This window comes from Brassica rapa, chromosome A05 (assembly GCF_000309985.2).
Source record: "Brassica rapa cultivar Chiifu-401-42 chromosome A05, CAAS_Brap_v3.01, whole genome shotgun sequence".
Taxonomy (NCBI): domain Eukaryota; kingdom Viridiplantae; phylum Streptophyta; class Magnoliopsida; order Brassicales; family Brassicaceae; genus Brassica; species Brassica rapa.
In genome coordinates, this window is record NC_024799.2 from 5,647,547 (window position 1) to 5,667,826 (window position 20,280).

The following is a 20,280-nucleotide window of genomic DNA, read 5'->3' on the forward strand; positions in this document are numbered from 1 at the left end:
TTTCAGTTGATATTTTGCTTCTGAATGCTTTGTGTGTGTTTTGATCAAATCAGGAATTTCAAAATCGAATTGATTGTTGAAATGATTGACGTGCACAAGAACTTAAAGATTGAAAAGGCTTAATGGGCTACCTATGGGCCTTGAATATATTTACTCTCTCTCTCTTATTCCAACCTCCAAAATTCAAATTCGCTCGTCTCTCTCTCTCTCTCTCTCTCTCTCTCTCTCTGGGTCTCGACTCTCTAGCAATGGCGCTTTCCGTAGCTTTCAAGGAGAGACTAGATCAAATGGAGTTTACCAGAAACCAGCGACTTCATCTTCTCCAGGTACCGAACAATCCATCGATCAGTTACGATCAATTGCATCATCGAGTTTCAGTGTTCGCTACTGATTTCAACAACCTTCCGAGTGTGAGAAAGTAATAGAATCGCTTCATCTCCGTTTCAACGGAGATCTCTGGTTGATGATTATCTATAGCTTTAATTTTGATCGAAATCAAAACAGATCATACTGTGTATGTTGATTAGGCGGAGAAAGAGCTACAAGTGGAGAAATCACAGATACTAGCAACCAAGCACGCAAGCATACAATCAATAGAACGCAAATGTTTGATGATCGACCAGAAGATCGCGGCACAAAACCTCAAGATCACGCTTCTCAGATCTACCATCCAAGATCTCGATTCCAAATACCACTGCTCTGTTCAGCAACTGAGGTTGATATTTACTCTATGTTCTTTTGGTTTTTAGATCAGTTACGATGATATCAATCAGTGTGTTGTTGAGCGCTGAGATTTACAGGACGCTAAAGAGCGAGGTTGAAGAGTTAAAGGAGTTAGACCAAGAGAGGGAAAAGTATTACGAGCTGAAATGCTCAGAGATGAACGAGTTCATGCAAAATGTGGAGCGGTTCAGATCAGAGAAACGGTTACAAGTCAAGAACCTGAGAGACCATGTCAAGGAGGTATGAGCATATTTAAATGTGAATCAAAAACCAGTGTCCAGTTTTGGATTTTAAATTATATTTTGAACATGTTTTTCTCAGCTTAGCTCAACGTTCGAGGAAATTCACAACAAGAACAATTATCTGAGGAACACAAATTAAAGGTATGGTTCCTCTAATCATCATAGCATGAAGCGAGGTACAAAAGCATATAAACACGTTTGCAGGTAAACCATATGGATTATATATTATATGATGATTCAAGGTTTGTAATTTGATATGAAAAAAAATAAGCTTAACTAGCCCATGAGAGTCCACTTAAAACCTTGCCCAAGAATATATGGATATATCATATAGTACATAGTGCATCAAACAATAACATCTAGAGTTTTTTTAACGTAAAAATCACCACCAACCAAAACATCATCACACCACTCAACTTTACCCCAAATCTCCTTTCCTTGACGACGTCTTTCTAGCGAAATCTCCCCACACCGGATAACTTCTGTTCTACCTGTTGTTTTCGTAAAAATCATAGCCAGTTTCCCACCGTAGCTCCCAGTGTACGACCAGTCTGAAAATCTCGCATCAGCCAACAATTCTTCCAAACCATTCACCACTACCCAACTACTCCCTTTTGGGTCATAAGCTCTCAGCACCCCCCAACCAGAATCGTAGTAATACAATACGTCATCAACGACACGCGCTTTCCTCCACTTGAACATATTCAGCATCTTGTCAGTTTCCCATTTACTCTCTTTTGGATCGTAAACAAAGTTGTAAGAAGGATCACTCATGTACATCTTACCGGCCATAACCACACACTCATTCTCCCACAGGTAACCACTCATTGTCTCTGGCGTTGTCTTCTTAGGCTCCCACATTTCTGTTTCTGTATTGAATACCATCATGACCATCTTCGTTGGGTTGCTACAGTATCCAGTTAGATATATATTCCCGTCAATGATGTCAGCAACTGAAACAGACATGGTTACATTCATGCTAGGCAGGGGGTGCACCGTTTGGTATCTACAGTCAATGCTTATCGCATTCTGTGGAATTGACTTAAACCTACCAAACACATATATCCTGGACCCCACCGCGACAAAGCCTCCCTTGCGAGGCAGTTTAGGAAGCGAAGGGATAAGGACCAAGCTGTGATTGCCGTTGGCTTTCTGGCGGAGAGCATACAACTGGTAATTACCGTTTTCTCTGTTACAGAGGACAACATAGAGAGAGTGTTCCGTGCATCCTAACAATGATCGTATTGCGTATAGCTCATGGGAGGTAACAAGTGATCGGAAGTGCTTGGAAACAAGGGAGAGTTTTGGATAGTAGCAGCTCCCTACACGCGCTAAGATGTCAACGATGATGTCTTCGGGAAGTGATGGAATCAGAGACTGCGGTTCTGAAGATTGCTCCTTCTTTGACCTAGTTTTAGACGACATCCTCAAACTATCCTCCAATATGAGAGAGAAACGCACAACAACCCTAACTTTATGCGAGAGAATAAAGCCCAAAACACTAATTTAGTTTACATAGCGTTCATCAAATACACAATATAACATGTTTCCTATTTTAAATGGAACAATAGTTTACATAGCTTATCAAATACACAAGATAACACTAATTGTGTTTTTTTCCTTTAATGAAATTTTCTCAAACATAACAAAACACGAAAATAGATTACAAATCCGACAAACTACAAACTATAAGTCCAAAAGCATATAAACACGTTTGCAGGTAACCATATATATGGATTCTATTCTATGTTAAGATGGTTCACCTTACATGTTTGTAATTTGATATGAAAATAAAACAATATTAACAAGCCATGAGAATCATGGTTCTTGGTTTTTGGGATAGTTATGATGATATCAATCAATGTGTTGATTGAATACTCAAGAGCAAGGTCGAAGAGCTAAAGGAGAATTAGACCACGAGAGGGAAAAATATTACTCCCTCTGGATTTAAATGTATGATGTTTAAGGTTTTACACAAATATTTAAAAACAATAAAATTATTTTAATTGTTATTTTTTGGTTATATCAATAAAATTTCACCACTCATAAATTTTATTTTCTAATTTATGTTTAAATTTTAAAATAAATATATTAGTTATATCTAAAAACATCATATATTTGTATACAAAATAAAAAATAGAACATTTTAAGTTCGTATCCGGAGGGAGTACAACGGCTCAACCTTATTAGAGGTCCTACTCAGATTAAATATTTTTTGGTTTTTTTTTAAGGTAAAAAACCTAAAAAAAAAATTTAGGTCCTTTTTTTTTAAACTAAAAAACTTTAAAAAAATTTGGGTCCTAAACGGGTGGTTATTTTGCCTATACCATGGGCCGGGCTGAATACAATCTAAGTATATATGAACATCTTCAAATGTGAATCATAAAAGAGTTTTAAATATTACTATTAACGTAGATTTTTCAGCTTAGCTCAAAGTTCGAGGAAATTCATAACAAGAACAATTATCTGAGGAACACACAAATCAAGGTATGATTCCTCTAATCATCATCATGAAGAGAGGTGCAAAAGCATATGAACACGTTTGCAGGTAAAACATATGGATTATATGCTATGATGATTTCAAGGTTTGTAATTTGATATGAAAAAATATATAAGCTTAGCAAGCCATGTGAGTCACTGAAACCTTACCCAAGAATGGAGAGTTCATGCATCAAAGAATAACATCTAGAGTTTTCGTAACGAAAAGATCATCACTACGAAAAAAAACATCATCACACCAATCAATCTTACCCCAAATCTCACTTCTTCCCTGGTGGTGCCTCCTTTCCAGTGAAATCTGCGCACACCTGATACCTTTTATCCTACGATCTTTAGAGAAAAACAAAACCAGCTTCCCACGGCAACTCCCAGTGTAATACGATTCTGAAAATCTCCCTTCAGCCACCAATCTTTCCAAACCTTTCACCACTACCCAACTACTCTTTCTTGGGTCATAAGCTCTCAACACCTTCCCACCACGAATATCGAAGTAATACAATAGGTCATCAACCACACACCCACCCTCCCACTTAAACATATTCAGCCTCTTGTCTGTCTCCCATTTACTCTCCTTTAGATCGTAAACAATGCTGTTACGAGCATCCCTCGTGTACATCTTACCAGCCATCACCACACAACCATAGGGCCGACCTATCATAGTCTCTGTCGCAGTATCCCATATTTGTGTTTCGGTATTGAACACAGCCATGACCATCTTCGCTGATGTATCCCATGAGATTTTAGTATATGCAGTTACATATATTTTCCCGTCAATGACGCCAGCAACTGAAACATCCATGGTTGCATTAATACAATGCACGAGATTCAATTTTATTTATTATATTTATAATTTTTTATGTATAAAATATAGATTTATAAAAAAAATTGGGCTCGCCCCCCTCCCCCCTTAGTGACCTTGGGTCGAGAACCTGAGAGACCAAGTCAAGGATGTTCAAGTACAGATTGAACATCTTTGAATGTGTTCAGTTTTGGATTTGACTAAAACATTATGAAGTTTAATTATATCTTCAACCTCTGGGTTTTTCAGCTTTGCTCAACGTTTGAGGAAATACATAAGAAGAACAATTATCTGAGGAACACAAAACTAAGGTATGATTCCTCTAATCATCATGAAGAGAGACGCAAAATCAAGTAAACACGTTTTCAGGTAATCATATGGATTATATGTTATGATGATTCACCTCACATTACTTGTAAGACAAGATTAGTACTTAGTAATTTGATATGACAAAACACAAGCTTAACTAGCCCATGAGAGTCCACTAAAACCATGCCCAAGAATATGGATCGTACTTAGTGCATCAAACAATAACATCTAGAGATTTGTTAACGTAAAAATCACCACCAACCAAAACATCATCACACCACTCAACTTTACCCCAAATCTTCTTTCCTTGACGACGTCTTTCTAGCGAAATCTCCGCACACCGAATAACTTTTGTTTTACCTGTTATTTTCGAATAAAACATAGCCAGTTTCCCACCGTAACTCCCAGTGTAAGACCAGGCTGAAAATCTCGCATCAGCCAACAATTCTTGCAAACCATTCACCACTACCCAACTACTCTCTTTTGGGTCATAAGCTCTCAGCACATCCCAACCACTATCGTAGTAATACAATACGTCATCAACGACACACGCATCCTTCCACTCGAACTTATTCAGCATCTTTTCCATTTCCCATTTAATTTCCTTTGACTCGTAAACAAAAACAAAGCTGTTAACAGGATCCCTCATGTACATCTTGCCAGCCATAACCACACAATCACAAGCCCACATGTAACCATTCATTGTCTCTGGTATTGTCTTAGGCTCCCACATTTGTGTTTCTGTATTGAACACCGCCATGTTACAGCGGTATCCAGTTACGTATATTTTCCCGTCAATGATGTCAGCAACTGAAACAGACATGGTTACATTCATACTAGGCAGGAGGTGCACCGTTTGGGATATACAATCAATGCTTATTGCATTCGTTTGAATTTTTTTACGTCGGTAAGAGTTCAACCCACCAAACACATATATCCTTGACCCCACCGCGACAAAGCCTCCCTTGCGAGGCATTTTGGGAAGCGAAGGGATAAGGACCAAGCTGTGATTACCGTTGGCTTTCCGATAGAGAACATAACAATAGTGATTATCGTTTTCTTTGTTACAGAGGACAACATAGAGAGAGTGTTCCGTGCATCCTAACAGTGATCGCCTCTCGTATAGCTCATGGGAGGTAACAAGTGATCGGAAGTGCTTGGAAACAAGGGAGAGTTTTGGATAGCGGCATCTCCCTACACGCGCTAAGATGTCAACGATGATCTCTTCGGGAAGTGATGGAATCAGAGACGGCTGTTCTGAAGATTGCTCCTTCTTTGACCTAGTTTTAGACGACATCCTCAAACTATCCTCCATTAAGAGAGAGAAACGCACAACAACCCTATCTTTAGGCGAGAGAAGAAAGCCCAAAACAATAAAATTTAGCTTACATAGCTTTAATCAAATACACACATGTTTCCTATTTTAAATAGAACAACTAGATCTCGATCCGCGCAACACACATGTTGTTGTTTTCATTTATTTTTATGTAAACATTTTATTTTCAATTCTAAATTGGTATATATTATAATATATGTGTCTATCGATTTTTAAAACATAATAGATTTACGGTATATTTTTTCATTGAATAGATTGTTTCAAACTTTCACATGTATATGTATCTTCTTGTATATATTTTTGGATTATTATTTCATTATTAAAATCATAACTATATATATAAAGATTAATAAAATATTATTTTATTGTCATATTCAAAGATATTGTAACATTTAACTAATTTAGATTTTTTTTTTTAAAATTAAACTTTTCGCTTCATAGATTTATTTTATCGAGTAGATAACTAAACATTTAGTTTTTGTTTAATTTTTAAAATAAAGTATATAGTTTTAAATTTTTTTTCATTGGTTTAAGGTATTAAAGATTAATCATTGTTGGATAATCTGATTTTTGTTATTTTAAATTTCTTTTTATAATTTTAAAAGTTAACATCGATAAATATTTAAATAATTAATATATGGATGTATAGTATTACATCATTAAATTATATAAAAATTTCTGGTAGGCCTAAAATTTAAATGATAAGATTAGAAATTAAATATAACATGACTTTCTAGGAATAAATCCATTTTAAAAAAAATCACACATTAATCAAGGTTATAAGTTCTCTTTTAATATATAAGATAGGTTCAGTTATTAGGGTGAATAATAATTATCTCAAACATAATAAAACACAAAAGGAAGATAAAAATCCGATAAACTAGAAACTATAAGTCCAAAAGCATATAAACACGTTTGCATGTAACCATATGGACTCTATGTTATGATGGTTCACCTTACATAATAGTAATTTGATATGACAAAAACAATAATAACCAGCCGTGAGAATCATGGTTCTTGGTTTATGGATAGTTATGATGATATCAATCAATGTGTTGATCTTTGAATATTATAGGACGCTCAAGAGCAAGGTTGAAGAGTTAAAGGGGTAAGACCAAGAGAGGGACAACTATTACAAGCTGAGATGCTCTGAGATGAACGAGTTCATGGAAAATGTGGAGACGTTCAGCTAAGATAACTGGTTACAAGTCGAGAATTTGAGAGACCAAGTCAAGGAGGTATATATATGAACATCTTTGAATGTAAATTATAGAACAGCTTTTAAATTATTATTATTATCAACATGTGTTTCTCAGCTTAGCTTAACTTTCGAGGAAATTCATAACAAGAATAATTTTCTGAGGAACACAAATTAAGGTATGATTCCTCTAGTCACCATTATGAAGAGAGGTGCAAAAGCATACAAACGCGTGTTTAGGTAAGCCATATGGATTATATGCTATGATGGTTCCCGTTACGTTTAGTTGTTAGATTTATGGGTTAATTATGTAGCTGATAAAAGTAAAGATGTTGATAAATTGCAGGAAAACTAGATATCCTAGCGTTGTCATTTCATTAAGGAATAACAAGGTCTGAAATTTCATATGACAAGAATAAGCTTAACCAGCCCGAGAGTCACTAAAATCTTTGCCACTTCATGCATCAAAGAATAACATCTAGAGTTTTCGTAACGAAAAGATCATCACTACGAAACAAAACATCATCACACCAATCAATCTTACCCCAAATCTCACTTCTTCCCTGGTGGTGCCTCCTTTCCACTGAAATCTGCGCACACCGGATACCTTTTGTCATACGGTCTTTAGAGAGAAACAAAACCAGCTTCCCATCGCAACTCCCAGTGTAATACGATTCTGAAAATCTCCCTTCAGCCACCAATCTTTCCAAACCTTTCACCACTACCCAACTACTCTTTCTTGGGTTATAAGCTCTCAACACCTTCCCACCACGATTATCGAAGTAATACAATACGTCATCAACCACACACCCGCCCTGCCACTTAAACATATTCAGCCTCTTGTCTGTCTCCCATTTACTCTCCTTTGGATCGTAAACAAAGCTGTTACGACCATCCCTCGTGTACATCTTACCAGCCATCACCACACAACCATAGGGCCGACCTATCATAGTCTCTGTCGCAGTCTCCCATATTTGTGTTTCGGTATTGAACACAGCCATGACCATCTTCGCCGATGTATCCCATGGGATTTTAGTATATCCAGTTACATATATTTTCCCGTCAATGACGCCAGCAACTGAAACATCCATGGTTGCATTCATACAATGCACGAGGTGCACCGTTTGGAATCTACAGTCAATGCTTGGAATCGGCAGATGGTGGTAACGGTTCAACATATCAAACGCATATATCTTTGAGTCCACGGTGACGAAGCTTCCAACGTGAGGCACATGGGTAGGCCAAGGGATAAGGACCAAGCGGTGATTATCGTTGGCTTCCAGGCAGAGAATATAAGGATTGTGAGAAGTGGTTTCTCGGTTAGAGAGGGCAACGTAGAGACGGCGTACCGTGCATCCTAACAGTGATCGTCTCGTGTATAGCTCGTGGGACGCGACAAGTGATCGGAAATGCTTGGAAACGAGGGAGAGTGTTCGATAGTCGCACCACCGTACACGCGATAAGATGTCAATGATGATGTCCTCAGGAAGCAACGGAATCAGAGACGGCGGTTCTGGCGATTGCTCCTTCTTTGACGACGACATTGTCAAACTTATCCTCCAGAGAGAAAATCACAAAAACCCTAACTGTAAGCTCATTTAAAATAGAGTAATTCTTGTGTCCAGGATGAACCTATAGGTTCACCTAGCCAATAATAACTTACCACATCATATTTAGTTTTTGGAAGAAAAAAAAGGTAAAAAACATAAATGAAATTATCTACAAAATTAAAAAGAAAAGAAAGAATTAAAAAAAAAAGGAAAACAGAATATGACGTGAAGTTGTTTAACGCCGTGGAATACAATTTTTCTTTTAATGGGCAATGGTGTATGGTCGTCATACTTTTACAGCTGATATGGTGAGCACACAGCGTAGCGAAAGTATGAATAGTATTTTGAAAAGATATTTGAAGTCCAGTTTTGACTTGTTGACCTTTTTTAAACACTATGAGAGAGTGTTGGATGATAGGCGATATAAAGAATTAGTTGCTGACTTCGGTATGATGCATACTTCGCCAGTATTAGTTGCCTCTGTAGAGATGTTGCAGCATGCAGAAGAAGTGTACACACCAGAAGTGTTTACCTTATTCCAAAAGGAATACACGGTCATCGGGGATTATGTTGCGAAAAAGACCAGTAAGTCTGAGATGGTATATGAATACAATGTATCTTTTCGTGGTGCTGCACGAGAGCATTTGGTTAAGTATGATGGTGCAAATCAAACGATACAATGTAGTTGCATGAAGTTTTCATTTGCTGGGATCTTATGTCGTCATGCATTGAAAGTGTTGGACAAAAAGAATGTTAGAAGAATTCCACCAACTTACATTCTGAATCGATGGAGTAAAGAAGCAAAAGCACGAACCATATCTTATTATCATTCAGAGATACCTAATGAAGCAGTGAAGCAATTGATTGGAAAGATATATAGTCATATTTGTCGTACTTTCCGTGAGATTGCATCTGTTGCTGCTGAACATATAGAACTGACATTGTGTGCTGATGAAGATGCGGTTGAGTTGCTTAAAAAACTGGAGGAAAAGAAAAAGGAACTTGTGAGAGCTAATAAATGGATGCCCCATGGTTCAGAAGACAAACTTGTGGAGGAAGAAGAAGACGAAGACGTTCAAAATGTGCGTGAGATAAAAAGGAAAAATCCTGTTGGGCGACCAAAGAACCAAAAAGATGGACCCAATAGTCGATTCAAAGGGGTTCTCGAAAAAAAAATATCGTGGTACATCAAAATCATCAAGTAAGGCTGGAGCAAAGAAAAAATTATCATTTCAGGTATTTGATTTATTTTATTAGTTTTAGTTTATGTCAATTTTTCATCGAAAAGTGACTTAATCAATATATGTATATACTAATTATTGAATAATTGATAAATGGTCCAGGAAGCAATTCCAAGTCAAGATACCCAATTATCTTTTGCTACCACCGGACCGATCTTACAAAATGAACAATTTTTCTCCCAAGTACCCCAGGTAAATATTTCATTATGTCTAGTATTTATAATTTAGTTATATGTCAAATATTTAAAAATTTGATAAATGATTCAGGAACCAAATCTTACTTTCGATACCCAGTTATCTGTTGCTGCCCCCAATTCAACATCATACAGTGGGTCATTTTTCTCGCAGTTACTCCAGGTAAAAATTTAATTCTATATGTTATTCATAATTAAGTTATATGTCTTTTCTTAAGTAGATTTTTTTTTGTAGGATTTCGACAAGAATTATGGCGATGGTTCATCGAAGGACTTTGACAAGAATTATGACGATGATTCATAGGGTTGCATGTTTTCATTCATTTTTTAATTTTTGAATAAAATATGTTTTGGACAAGCTCGGGTATTATGTTTTTGACAAATGTATACACGTAGTCATTTTCAAGTTGTCTCTATATATTCTTTGAGCTTTTATTACAAAGATGCTTACATTTTTGACCAATGTATTCAATACTCTAGAGAATACCAACCTTTTTGCAAAAGGATTACCGAGCTTAAAAGCAACCTAGAGATAATGATCAGAAGAAAGGATTTTGATAGTTACTTAGTTGTCGAGTATTTTAGAGCCTTCAAAATTAAAGTTCAACTTCTTATAATTATAACTGTTACAAACGTGTTTCTTGTGTTGAAGGAGAAAGGAACCAGGAGTAATCAGTGAGGAACATGAAGCTGAGGAAAGCTAAAGAAGCTAACCAGGACATAGGTGCAGTCAAAACGCCATATCTTACAAACCAGGAGAAATTTATCAATGAAACCGGTTTTCCTGGATTCTACACTCAACAAGAGCACACGGCGAATTGGTTTCATACGAAAAGTAGTAGTGGTTTGGGAGATATGCCATTTACAAGTCAGACTATCTACACTGCATCCGAACTGGTTCTATTTAAAGAAAGTAACCCTTTGCTTAAGGAGTGTGCAACTCAAACTCACGTGTAGAAACCAGGAGATCATTCATTACATCTAAGACCACTTGGAGAGTTCATACCATGCACTAAACCTCACTGGATCAGCCAGCAAACCGTTCTATCAAATATCATCATCATCATCACTTCCATCCAGCCGGTATTATAGTTGATTAGATCAATTAGAAGAACCACCCCTCTGGATCGTCCATCACTTTGATCCAAGGATCTTGTGAGCCTTTTACAGCTTAGGCTTACATCAAGTCCTCACTTTGGATTTTCTTGGTGGCTGTAATTTGGCAGTGTTGGAAAGTCCACGCTCTTGATGATGTTAACTGGAACACTCTGAAGCAGCCTCATATGAATTCACAACGCTTACAGCTATTGCTCCCTCTCAGTTGTGCTTCTTCTTTTCTGTTTGGTGTCTTCTTTGATCACCAACTTCTGATGTTCGGTTCCCTTGACCTGAATCTTAGCTTATCTGTTTTTTTTTTGTCATTGGACCTTCTTGGTACTCAACTTCTGTTACAAAGTTCTGCTTCTGAAGGTCCTGGATCATGTGATCAACCTTTGATCAACAAGCTCAGTCTCTCTCTTGACAATAACCCATGCTTAGCTTCTCTGTTTTTAACTTAGCTTCTCTGTTTTTAATTTAAAATCTTAGTTCAAAATAATACCAAATCATGGACACTTACTAGATGGAAGTTGGTGAATATAAAGAGCCTAGAGAAGAAGGAAGAGTAGTCATCCAACCATCTCTAGCAATGAAAGGTTTAGTGTTTATTTTATTTTTTTTGTAAAAAGGCTTACGAGATTTGTGTTTATAGGAAAAGCATGCTCAGAAAAGGATGAACGTGGTATAAGGTTTCTTGAACATGTTATAAGCAAGGATTGAAGAAACAGAAAAGGATGAACATGATTTGATTTGCTTATTCCATAATTTATTCTCCCATCCAACTCTTCCTTCTTATTCTATAATTTTCGAATTGAAAAAACATAAAAGGATGAATATGGTTTGATTTGTCGATAAAGAAGACGACGGCGTTAAAGATTATTAGGGTTACAAGTACATTGATCGGAGGTGAATTCGAGATTGGATTTGAAAGCAAGGAATTAATGACTCAGAAAATCACAAACACAGCTTCATCTCTTCTCTGTGATCTCTTCTCTGTGATCTATTTTTTCTTCAGTCAAGGAAGAAGAAAAATTGTATTCCACGGCGTTAAACAACTTCACTGTCATATTCTGTTTTCCTTTTTTTTTTTTAATTCTTTCTTTCTTTTTAATTTTGTAGATAATTCCATTTATGTTTTTTACCTTTTTTTTCTTCCAAAAACTAAATATGATCTGGCAAGTTATTATTGGCTAGGTTCACCCTAGGGGGTGGACACAAGAATTACTCTTTAAAATAGCTTTTGGAGAGAGAGAAGAATATACAAAAAGCCAAAACTTTAGGAGCAACCCCAATGGTTTGATACCGTCAAAGGATCCAAAAAAAATAAAAAAAAATATTATAGTTTCACAATTTTGTTTTGATTTTTATTAATAGATGAAATGATAGTTCAATGACATGTGTCATTTGAAGTTTCTAAAAGGTTCTAACAAATTTTTTTTTGAACTTTTCATCTTTCTCTTTATTCTTTTAATTTTTTTCTTCTAATCTATTAATTTATAGTAATATTTTATCTACTGTTAAAAAAATTGTCATTTTAGTTTTGTACCTATTCTATTTTTCATTAAAAGATAATATATAAATTTGAGAATTCTGTTACATTAACATATATATGTTTTTAATTTATTAACAACTAAAAATTTGGAAAGATCACTACTGAACATAAACTTGTTGAAATAAACCAAATGTCACTACAATCTCGCAACTTCCTATGTTTATCCCACATATATAATTCCCAAATCAAGATTTATTAATATGAAACTAAATATTCGTAATATAAGTTAAAACATATGATTATTTTTACACACATCAAAAAATACAAATCTCAAAGTATTCTTACAACATGTATTGTCAATTATTATAGGGCCCCATTATTATATGTGAACACTAAACCTATATTATTAAAGAACCAAATAACCAAACAAAAAGCAGATGACTTTAAATCTGTGTTTTTCTAACGTGTGTACTATCCTAGTTTACTTTTAAATGTGTGAACTATACCAACAACCCATGGTTGGAGTTGATCTAATAATTTTTGGGCTGAGATAATTTAAAATATTTTTCCTAATTGTAATTATATTTCTTTAAATTTAAAAACTAGAACCTTTAATTTATACTCCCTCTTTGTTTCTTGAAAAAAATATTTTTTAGATTATATTTTAAAGGTTTTATTTTTTGAAAAATCTAATGTGTGATTACTGATAAGGCGGAGAAAGAGCTACAAGTGGAGAAAACACAGATTCTAGCATCGAAGCACGCAAGTACACAATCCATAGAACGCAAATGTTTGATGCTCAACCAGAAGATCGCTGCACAAAACCTCAAGATAACAATTCTCATATCTAACATCCAAGACCTTGATTCCAGATAACACTGCTCTATTCAGCAAATGAGGTTGATAGTGATCCTTTTCTGTTCTTGTTTATTGCAATAGTTATCATGTCAATCAATGTGTTGATCTCGCTAACTATTATAGGACGCTAAAAAGCGAGGTTGAAGAGCTAAGAGGAGTTAGACCAAGAGAGGGTCAACTGACAAGTACTATAAACTTAAATACTCATGCAAAACGCCGAGCGGTTCAGATCAGAGAACCGGTTAGACCATCCACTTTTGTATGGTCTAAATAACAGTCTGCAGATCGACCAACCTTCTGATTTCCAACGAGAGACAGCCAAAGACTCTGAGAGAAAGCGGTTAGGTATGACTGATGCGGAGAAAAGGATATTGGAGAAACAGACTGCAAGAATCTTAGCTTCTATTAGAGGAGAAGGAACAGTTGAAGACGAACAATGGGAAACGCCTCGAGTGGTCAGTACAAGAAATGGACTCGGTGTGAAGGATAAGCCTCAATTCAAACGAAATAGAGCAAATGTAACAATGAAACACACTCACTTTAACAATATTATAGTCGTTCTTGATTAGTAAAAATTAATGTTTAGTAACAACACACTAACATTGTTTTCTTGAAACTTTAACAGACCAAGAAGCTAAAACATTTATGTTTTTATTTATGAAAAATAAATTGTCACAAAAATATGGAAATAATAGGATTGTTCTTTAATATAAAACCATCAGAAGTCACTGAGAGAATCAAATCTTATGCTTCCATTATAAATAATGATGTTCTAGATGGCATATTATATATGTTCCATCGACTTTACTTGATGATTTGGCTACCGTAATCATCGTTGAACTTGTCATACAGATGTGCATGCAGATGAGCCGATGGTCGAGTGTTGCTCAAAGCTCGGTCAATGTCTTCTGGTAGTATAGGTCCAACTTTTGGCAACTCTGCAACACCAAAAAAACTAAAAATGTCAAATGTTTTCTTCTAAAAACTAATGCTAATGATTGATTCTTTTCACAAGAGATCTTACCGTCTTCAGGCACAATCTCTTCTGTGTCTTCCAGTGAAGCCAATGTACGTCTCAACGGTTGCATCGCAGCTTCCTTACAAAGTATCCTAATGTCTGAGCCAGAGTAACCCTCTGACTTCTCAACCAGCACATCATGAGGCAATGGCTCATCACCCGGTTGTGACGGCAAGAGCATCTCAAACATTCCTCTTCTTGCTTCTGGATCAGGTAATGGTACAAGAATCTAAAGATTTCACTAGCTTAAGGTCCAAAACAAAAGGAAGAAACATATAATGTTAACCAATTTTTCATTTAATAAGAAAAAAGGATACTCTCTTCTCTAGACGCCTGAGCATAGCTGCATCAAGCTCCCATGGGAGGTTTGTTGCAGCTAAAACAAACACAAGCTCATTCGTTTTCTGTAACCCATCCATCTACAAGTTTTGAACACAAAACACCATCAGATCTGTTACTAGTGATTTGTTTTCTTGAGCAGTTTGTACCTGAATGAGAAGCTCAGTTTTGAGACGCCTACTTGCTTCATGCTCACTACGTCCTTCACCACCACGCTGACTTATAATCGCATCTATTTCATCAAGAAAAATAGTCGAAGGCGCGTGATGCCTAGCTAGATCGAACAGCACTCTAATCAACTTCTCAGAGTCACCTGAAAAAATACAATCCAAAAAAAAAAAAGGCTTTACAAACTCAACAAAGAGGTGCAATGTTTTTTTTTAATGGTTAAGAGTAATAAATAAAGGTGTAAAGAAGAGTTCCACCTCTCCATTTGCTAACAACAGATGAAGCTGAGATGTTGAAGAACGTTGTGTTACACTCAGTAGCAACAGCCTTTGCAAGCATAGTCTGCAGAACCACAAACAAATACTTGTTACGCAAGAAATAGGAATAACACGTTGGAGATGGAATCATTTCACACCTTTCCGGTACCAGGTGGGCCAAAGAGAAGAATCCCTTTCCATGGAGATAGTAGACCATTAAAGTACCTGCAAAAAAAAATCACAACTTGAGATTCAAGGTACCAAACATAAACTGAAAGTTAGACAGCAAAGAAGGGACATACGAGGGGTATTTGATAGGCATGACTACAGCTTCTTTGAGCAACCTTTTAGCGTTCTCTAGACCCTTGATGCTTTCCCACTTCACATTTGGGTTACCACGGATGATATCCCTGAGAAACAAGGATTCAAACAAATCATGAAACACACACACACCAATTCATCACAAGACGCAAGAAGTGCACAAGATGGCTTGCCTGCTTAGACTCTCAGCGAGAGCACGAGTCTCTGCAGATTCAAAAGGTGGGAACATTGACTTTTTCCTGCAGAAAGAAACATTAAAGTGCTTATGCTAACCACATTCCTTAGATCCCAATGCCATAACTAGAAAAGCAAAACGGGAAGTAAAGATCTCTTACGGCTTCTCACGTATCCCATTGGTCAACCTAGTGTTACCCTCCTGGAAAATCATCACAAAGCCATAAACGTTTGAGTCATCTTAGGACAAAAGAACACAACAGAGAGTACTACTTCTCTAAGGTTTAAAGAAAAGGCTAAAAAAAAAAGGTCACCTGAGATGGATTGGTGGCGACTTGGGAAGCATCTTCTTCCTTGTTGCTGGATGATCCATCTTCTGGCTTTGATTCTTGGGGCTCTTCAGGCAGCTTCTTCCTCCCAAACTTGGCATCATAAAACGTTTTAAACTCCTAATAAATACATACATTTTTTTGCTTGAAAAAAATCGATTAATCCTCAAAGCTCACGCCTTTGACTGTAGTAGAGAAATCGAAACGGGATCCTTGTTCACTCACTACTCCAACTAGATTTCATCTAAATTTTAAAAATTTCCTCGGTTTCTCCGGTGATTTCAAAAAAAAAAAAAACAGTTTTTGTTTAAAAGTCTAAAGCGACATTGAAGAGTTTGACTTCGATTTACTACAACTATTTAAGTCCTTGTCCTAAAAGTAAGGAATGCGAGTTAAGGTGAGAGAGAGAGAGTCGTCGGGGCTTACCAGGAAGCTCCAGCGAGTGAGAGAAGGCTCATCGGTCGCCATCGTTGATGGATCTCAAAGGCTCAGGAGGAGAAGAAGAAACTAAAAGAGAGAAGAGAAGAGAGGACAAGAAGCAAATATCTCTCTCTCTCTCTCTATGTTCTTGTCCGATCGATGTGGAGAGTTGAAGAAACCCATTACATCACCAAACAAGCAAGCACGTGATTCACAGTTGGACACTACTTAAATTATATTATATTCAACATATATAAATCTGTAATTATTATTTATGAAATAAATAAATAATTAATTTTGCCAAATTATTAGAGATTCTTTTCTTTTTTTTTCACTGTGGTTTTTTAACACCCACACAAAATATAAGTTGTCCTTTAAAAAAAATAAAACATGAATCTGACCGACGTAGGGCACACTTATTAGGACGTGCTTGGTAGTAGTAATAAAATCCAGATAATAACAACAGAAGTGTTCGGCTTCGATAATGGACTTTGCTTTCAGATTTAGGATTTGAAGCCCAGATTAAATGCTTTTTGACCCGCAAAATGATGTCTACTTAGGCTTATGTTATGTAGATGGGCCTCAATAGAAGAAACAAAGAAACCCTTTAAGATAGGTTTATCCGGTAAGAAAACAGAATTTTCATGTTATATAAGAAAAACAATCATCACTCTTTTCAGTGAATGTTTATATGAAACTATACAAGAAAAGTTAGAGATGAACACTCACTGTTTTTTCCCCAAAAAAAAAGAACACTCACTGTTTATTATCTTATAAATGAACCAAAATTAGAAAGAGATAATGACTAAATACAAAAAAAAATAGAATAATCAGAAAATCTCATTTATTTTATTGTTTTGCTTCTCTTGTTTACACATATAAACTGTAAGATATTATTTAGCTATAATAAAGTAAAACTAAAATTTACACAAAAATAACTCAAACATTGGACATATAAAATGGAAGTTGTTCCTCAAAGACACCAAGCCTATAATCACCAAGCTTACTTTTGTAACAATGTGACTTGTATTGGGACCAAGTGAGCTCCTTATAAAGCCGATCCTCTTGCTTTAGGACAAGGCATGACATTGGTGCAATCTTCTCAGTTAACGGAGGACCTGCGAAGTAGATCATCGATAATCTTGATCTCTTTGTATTCGTCAGCACTCTGTGTTTTACACTCTTGAATCTTCCGTTAGTCATCACCTGCAATTGTTATTATATAACCGCCAAAAAATTGAAATTTGTGATTTCTTTCTAAAACAACAATATGTTGTTATTCAAAAGTTGAGGAAAAAACGGAACGTTAGTTTCCTTTCATGATTCGTTTCATATAATTTGTCACGTGAAGAAGGTATACATGTAGTTTTTCATACATCATATGTAAGTCTAAAGTCCAAAACATGTAGTTTACATATATATAGAATTTTTTTTATATACAAAAATTGTCAACCGAGAATCCTAAAACAGATTATCCAATCATAAATTTGCACATGATACTTTTCAATTTAAATTGGTTTTAAAAATTGTACTGTCTTCTTAACAAGATTTTGAATAGGAAATCTTAACTCTAAACCGAAAATGGTGGATTTTCTTGCTTTTTGAAATACTAGCATATATTTTAGTTTAGATATTTTCTTAGTAAAGTATCCATATTAGTTTATATGCTGAAAGATTTGTATAGACTTGGATATAAATTTCAGATTTAAAAAAAAAAACTCTCAATATGTTGAATTCTATCAGTTATAATTTGATGATAAAATAAATCAAAAGAGAATATTTAGCACTAAACAAACTAAAAATTGCAACAGAAAGAATACCTGAAGAGTATCTCCAACAATAATGAAGAAAGAGGAGTGATCAGGTGGAACAGCGACCCAACTCCCATCTTTCAAACAAATCTGTAAACCTTCAGTGTCGTTTGATCTGAGCACCGATATTAACTGTGGATCCGTGTGCTCACCGAACCCAATCTCTTCCTTGGCCGGAGTCTCTTCCTTCTCCGGGTAATGGTTCACCCTCAGACAAGAATCACTCTCTTCCACCTTCACCAGTTTGCTCAGCTTCTCCTTTGGCTCTATACTTAGCTCTTCTTCTACCATCTCCAGAACATTGCAAGCCATTCGCTTCATCTCATCCATGTACTCTTCCACCGCCTCTCTGTTTCAACTCAGATTACATTTTAACGTTAGAAGACATCAGAGTCAAGAAACAGGGGAGCTCTGTTTTTCCCCTGTTAAAGAACATGACAACTCGGGTTTGGTTTTACCTGAAAGTTGCATGGGTTTGCTGGAAAACGGCAGTGGTTTTGGTAGACGAGAGATGATGATTAGCATTGAGGAGAATATACTCTAACCAGCCCATGTCACCACTGGGTCCGATCCGTTTACTACCGTATCCAAACGGGTCGGGTGGACCCGCTTTTTCTTTGAGATACTGAGGCATAGCAAAGAACTTGTTGGCCTCTTCCTCCAACTGGGTTAAAAGATCGGGTCGTACTCCGTGGTTGACCACTTTGAAGAACCCCAACTCCTCGCAAGCCTTCACGATTTGGGTTTTGGCATCTGCGTCGGTTAAGTCTATAACCGGGACTGGGACCGGACTTGGTTTGCATTTTGGGTTAACATAGACGTCGCTATTAAATGTGACTGGCTGTAACAAAACTACCATGTTTTGATGTTCTTAGTATTTTTTAAGAAAACTTATCTAAAGAATAAAAGATTTTGAAGTGATGAAAAGAGAGAGAGTCCTTCCTTGGTGAAAAGGTTGTTTGCTTAGCTTTATTTATAGTTGCTTGCCATACGTAGCGCCGAGGTTTTTCTGTACTTTATTCTTAAAATGCTGGTTTTGTTTATTTAATTATTTTTCAATTTGGTTAATACAAATTTATTCCTCTTTGGTGCCGATTATATTCCAAAATGTAATCAGTACATCTTTTAAACTTCATTCAAAAAAATTTGGCCACCAGTTTCATTATTAAAAAATCAATGGTTTGTTGAAGTGAATAAATTCTGGTTAAAGTGAATGGTACCTATAAGGTGAATGTATTTTTGAGAATAAGTTAAAAATCAAAAAAATTTATGGCTATAACTGGTAAACTAATATGAACTTAATGGAATATAAATAACTACGGAGAAATCATAAATTGATGAAGAAGAAAAGCTCAAATCGTTTTTTTTTTATATATTGACAAAGAAAATTAACCAGAACAAGTTTTAGGAAATTAGAATATTTTTAGAATATTTTCTTAACTGAAACTTTCTTAATTTTTGGAAAAAAAATGGTATTTTATCCGTAGAATGCACCTTCTACACTGTGTAGAACCATGCCAAAAATTCTGAATACAATTTCTACTTTTTGTAAACGTTCGTGTTAAGTTTAGATTTCGCATACCCAAAATTTTAGAATACTTCATAAAAGTAGAAACTTCATTCAAAAGAAAAGTAGTGATCTTTACAATTAGTAGAATTCGCATTCCCCATATTTAGAATTTTAATCATTTTTAGATTGTTTCTTCTAAAAAAGTAGATGAACTTGTTTATTTTGGAATTCGTTTTCTACTAACTCATTTTCCGTAGAAGACGAATTCTATTGTTAGTGGAACGTAATTTTAAAATTTTATTTATCAAGTTTTTTAACCAAAAAAATATGTTTGTGTGTATAGGTGTTTTATTATTTTTCTATATTTTTAATACTTTTTAGATTCATAAAACTA

The 20,280-nt window shown here is 35.7% G+C and overlaps 4 protein-coding genes across 7 annotated transcripts in view; 2 read left to right on the forward strand and 2 right to left on the reverse strand.

The window, feature by feature from the left end:
* The window catches only part of LOC117134085, a 905,201-nt gene that overhangs the window by 88,194 nt on the left and 796,727 nt on the right, over positions 1-20,280 (forward strand). The window lies entirely within an intron of this gene.
* Positions 71-14,413, forward strand: LOC103867440. 2 transcript variants are annotated; one of them, XM_009145515.3, is made up of 4 exons: positions 71-326; positions 528-715; positions 801-963; positions 1,045-1,244. In XM_009145515.3, exons 1-4 carry the CDS (start codon positions 123-125, stop codon positions 1,102-1,104), a joined length of 615 nt encoding a protein of 204 aa, XP_009143763.2. In that variant the 5' UTR covers positions 71-122; the 3' UTR covers positions 1,105-1,244. The 2 variants fall into 2 exon arrangements, with proteins under 2 accessions (XP_009143763.2, XP_033147695.1); XM_033291804.1 differs by lacking the exons at positions 801-963; positions 1,045-1,244 and adding an exon at positions 13,663-14,413.
* Positions 14,171-16,785, reverse strand: LOC103867442 (katanin p60 ATPase-containing subunit A-like 2). 2 transcript variants are annotated; one of them, XM_009145516.3, is made up of 11 exons: positions 16,572-16,785; positions 16,131-16,265; positions 15,978-16,018; positions 15,816-15,881; positions 15,624-15,731; positions 15,480-15,546; positions 15,322-15,406; positions 15,046-15,209; positions 14,875-14,976; positions 14,564-14,786; positions 14,171-14,477 (listed from the first exon to the last, which is right to left on the reverse strand). In XM_009145516.3, exons 1-11 carry the CDS (start codon positions 16,611-16,613, stop codon positions 14,344-14,346), a joined length of 1,167 nt encoding a protein of 388 aa, XP_009143764.1. In that variant the 5' UTR covers positions 16,614-16,785; the 3' UTR covers positions 14,171-14,343. The 2 variants fall into 2 exon arrangements, with proteins under 2 accessions (XP_009143764.1, XP_009143765.1); XM_009145517.3 differs by having other exon boundaries at positions 16,131-16,238; positions 16,572-16,782.
* Positions 15,977-19,296, reverse strand: LOC103867444 (gibberellin 2-beta-dioxygenase 3). 2 transcript variants are annotated; one of them, XR_004458219.1, is made up of 5 exons: positions 18,835-19,296; positions 18,386-18,725; positions 16,572-17,771; positions 16,131-16,238; positions 15,977-16,018 (listed from the first exon to the last, which is right to left on the reverse strand). XR_004458219.1 is itself a non-coding variant. In XM_009145518.3 (3 exons), exons 1-3 carry the CDS (start codon positions 19,233-19,235, stop codon positions 17,505-17,507), a joined length of 1,008 nt encoding a protein of 335 aa, XP_009143766.1. In that variant the 5' UTR covers positions 19,236-19,296; the 3' UTR covers positions 16,291-17,504. The 2 variants fall into 2 exon arrangements, 1 of the variants encoding a protein (XP_009143766.1); XM_009145518.3 differs by lacking the exons at positions 15,977-16,018; positions 16,131-16,238 and having other exon boundaries at positions 16,291-17,771.

What these genes read in the sequence shown, in the direction of transcription:
- LOC103867442 (XM_009145516.3), bottom strand. Translation starts at nt 16,613, where the DNA reads ATGGCGACCGATGAGCCTTCTCTCACTCGCTGGAGCTTCCTG. An exon ending in TCACTCGCTGGAGCTTCCTG is followed by an intron (nt 16,266 to 16,571) that starts GTAAGCCCCGAC and finishes TGTATTTATTAG; the next exon opens with GAGTTTAAAACGTTTTATGA. An exon ending in ATGCCTATCAAATACCCCTC is followed by an intron (nt 15,547 to 15,623) that starts GTATGTCCCTTC and finishes TTTTTTTTGCAG; the next exon opens with GTACTTTAATGGTCTACTAT.
- LOC103867440 (XM_009145515.3), top strand. Translation starts at nt 123, where the DNA reads ATGGGCTACCTATGGGCCTTGAATATATTTACTCTCTCTCTCTTATTC. An exon ending in AGCGACTTCATCTTCTCCAG is followed by an intron (nt 327 to 527) that starts GTACCGAACAAT and finishes TATGTTGATTAG; the next exon opens with GCGGAGAAAGAGCTACAAGT. An exon ending in TGCTCTGTTCAGCAACTGAG is followed by an intron (nt 716 to 800) that starts GTTGATATTTAC and finishes TGAGATTTACAG; the next exon opens with GACGCTAAAGAGCGAGGTTG.
- LOC103867444 (XM_009145518.3), bottom strand. Translation starts at nt 19,235, where the DNA reads ATGGTAGTTTTGTTACAGCCAGTCACATTTAATAGCGACGTCTATGTT. An exon ending in CAAACCCATGCAACTTTCAG is followed by an intron (nt 18,726 to 18,834) that starts GTAAAACCAAAC and finishes GAGTTGAAACAG; the next exon opens with AGAGGCGGTGGAAGAGTACA. An exon ending in TTGTTGGAGATACTCTTCAG is followed by an intron (nt 17,772 to 18,385) that starts GTATTCTTTCTG and finishes TAACAATTGCAG; the next exon opens with GTGATGACTAACGGAAGATT.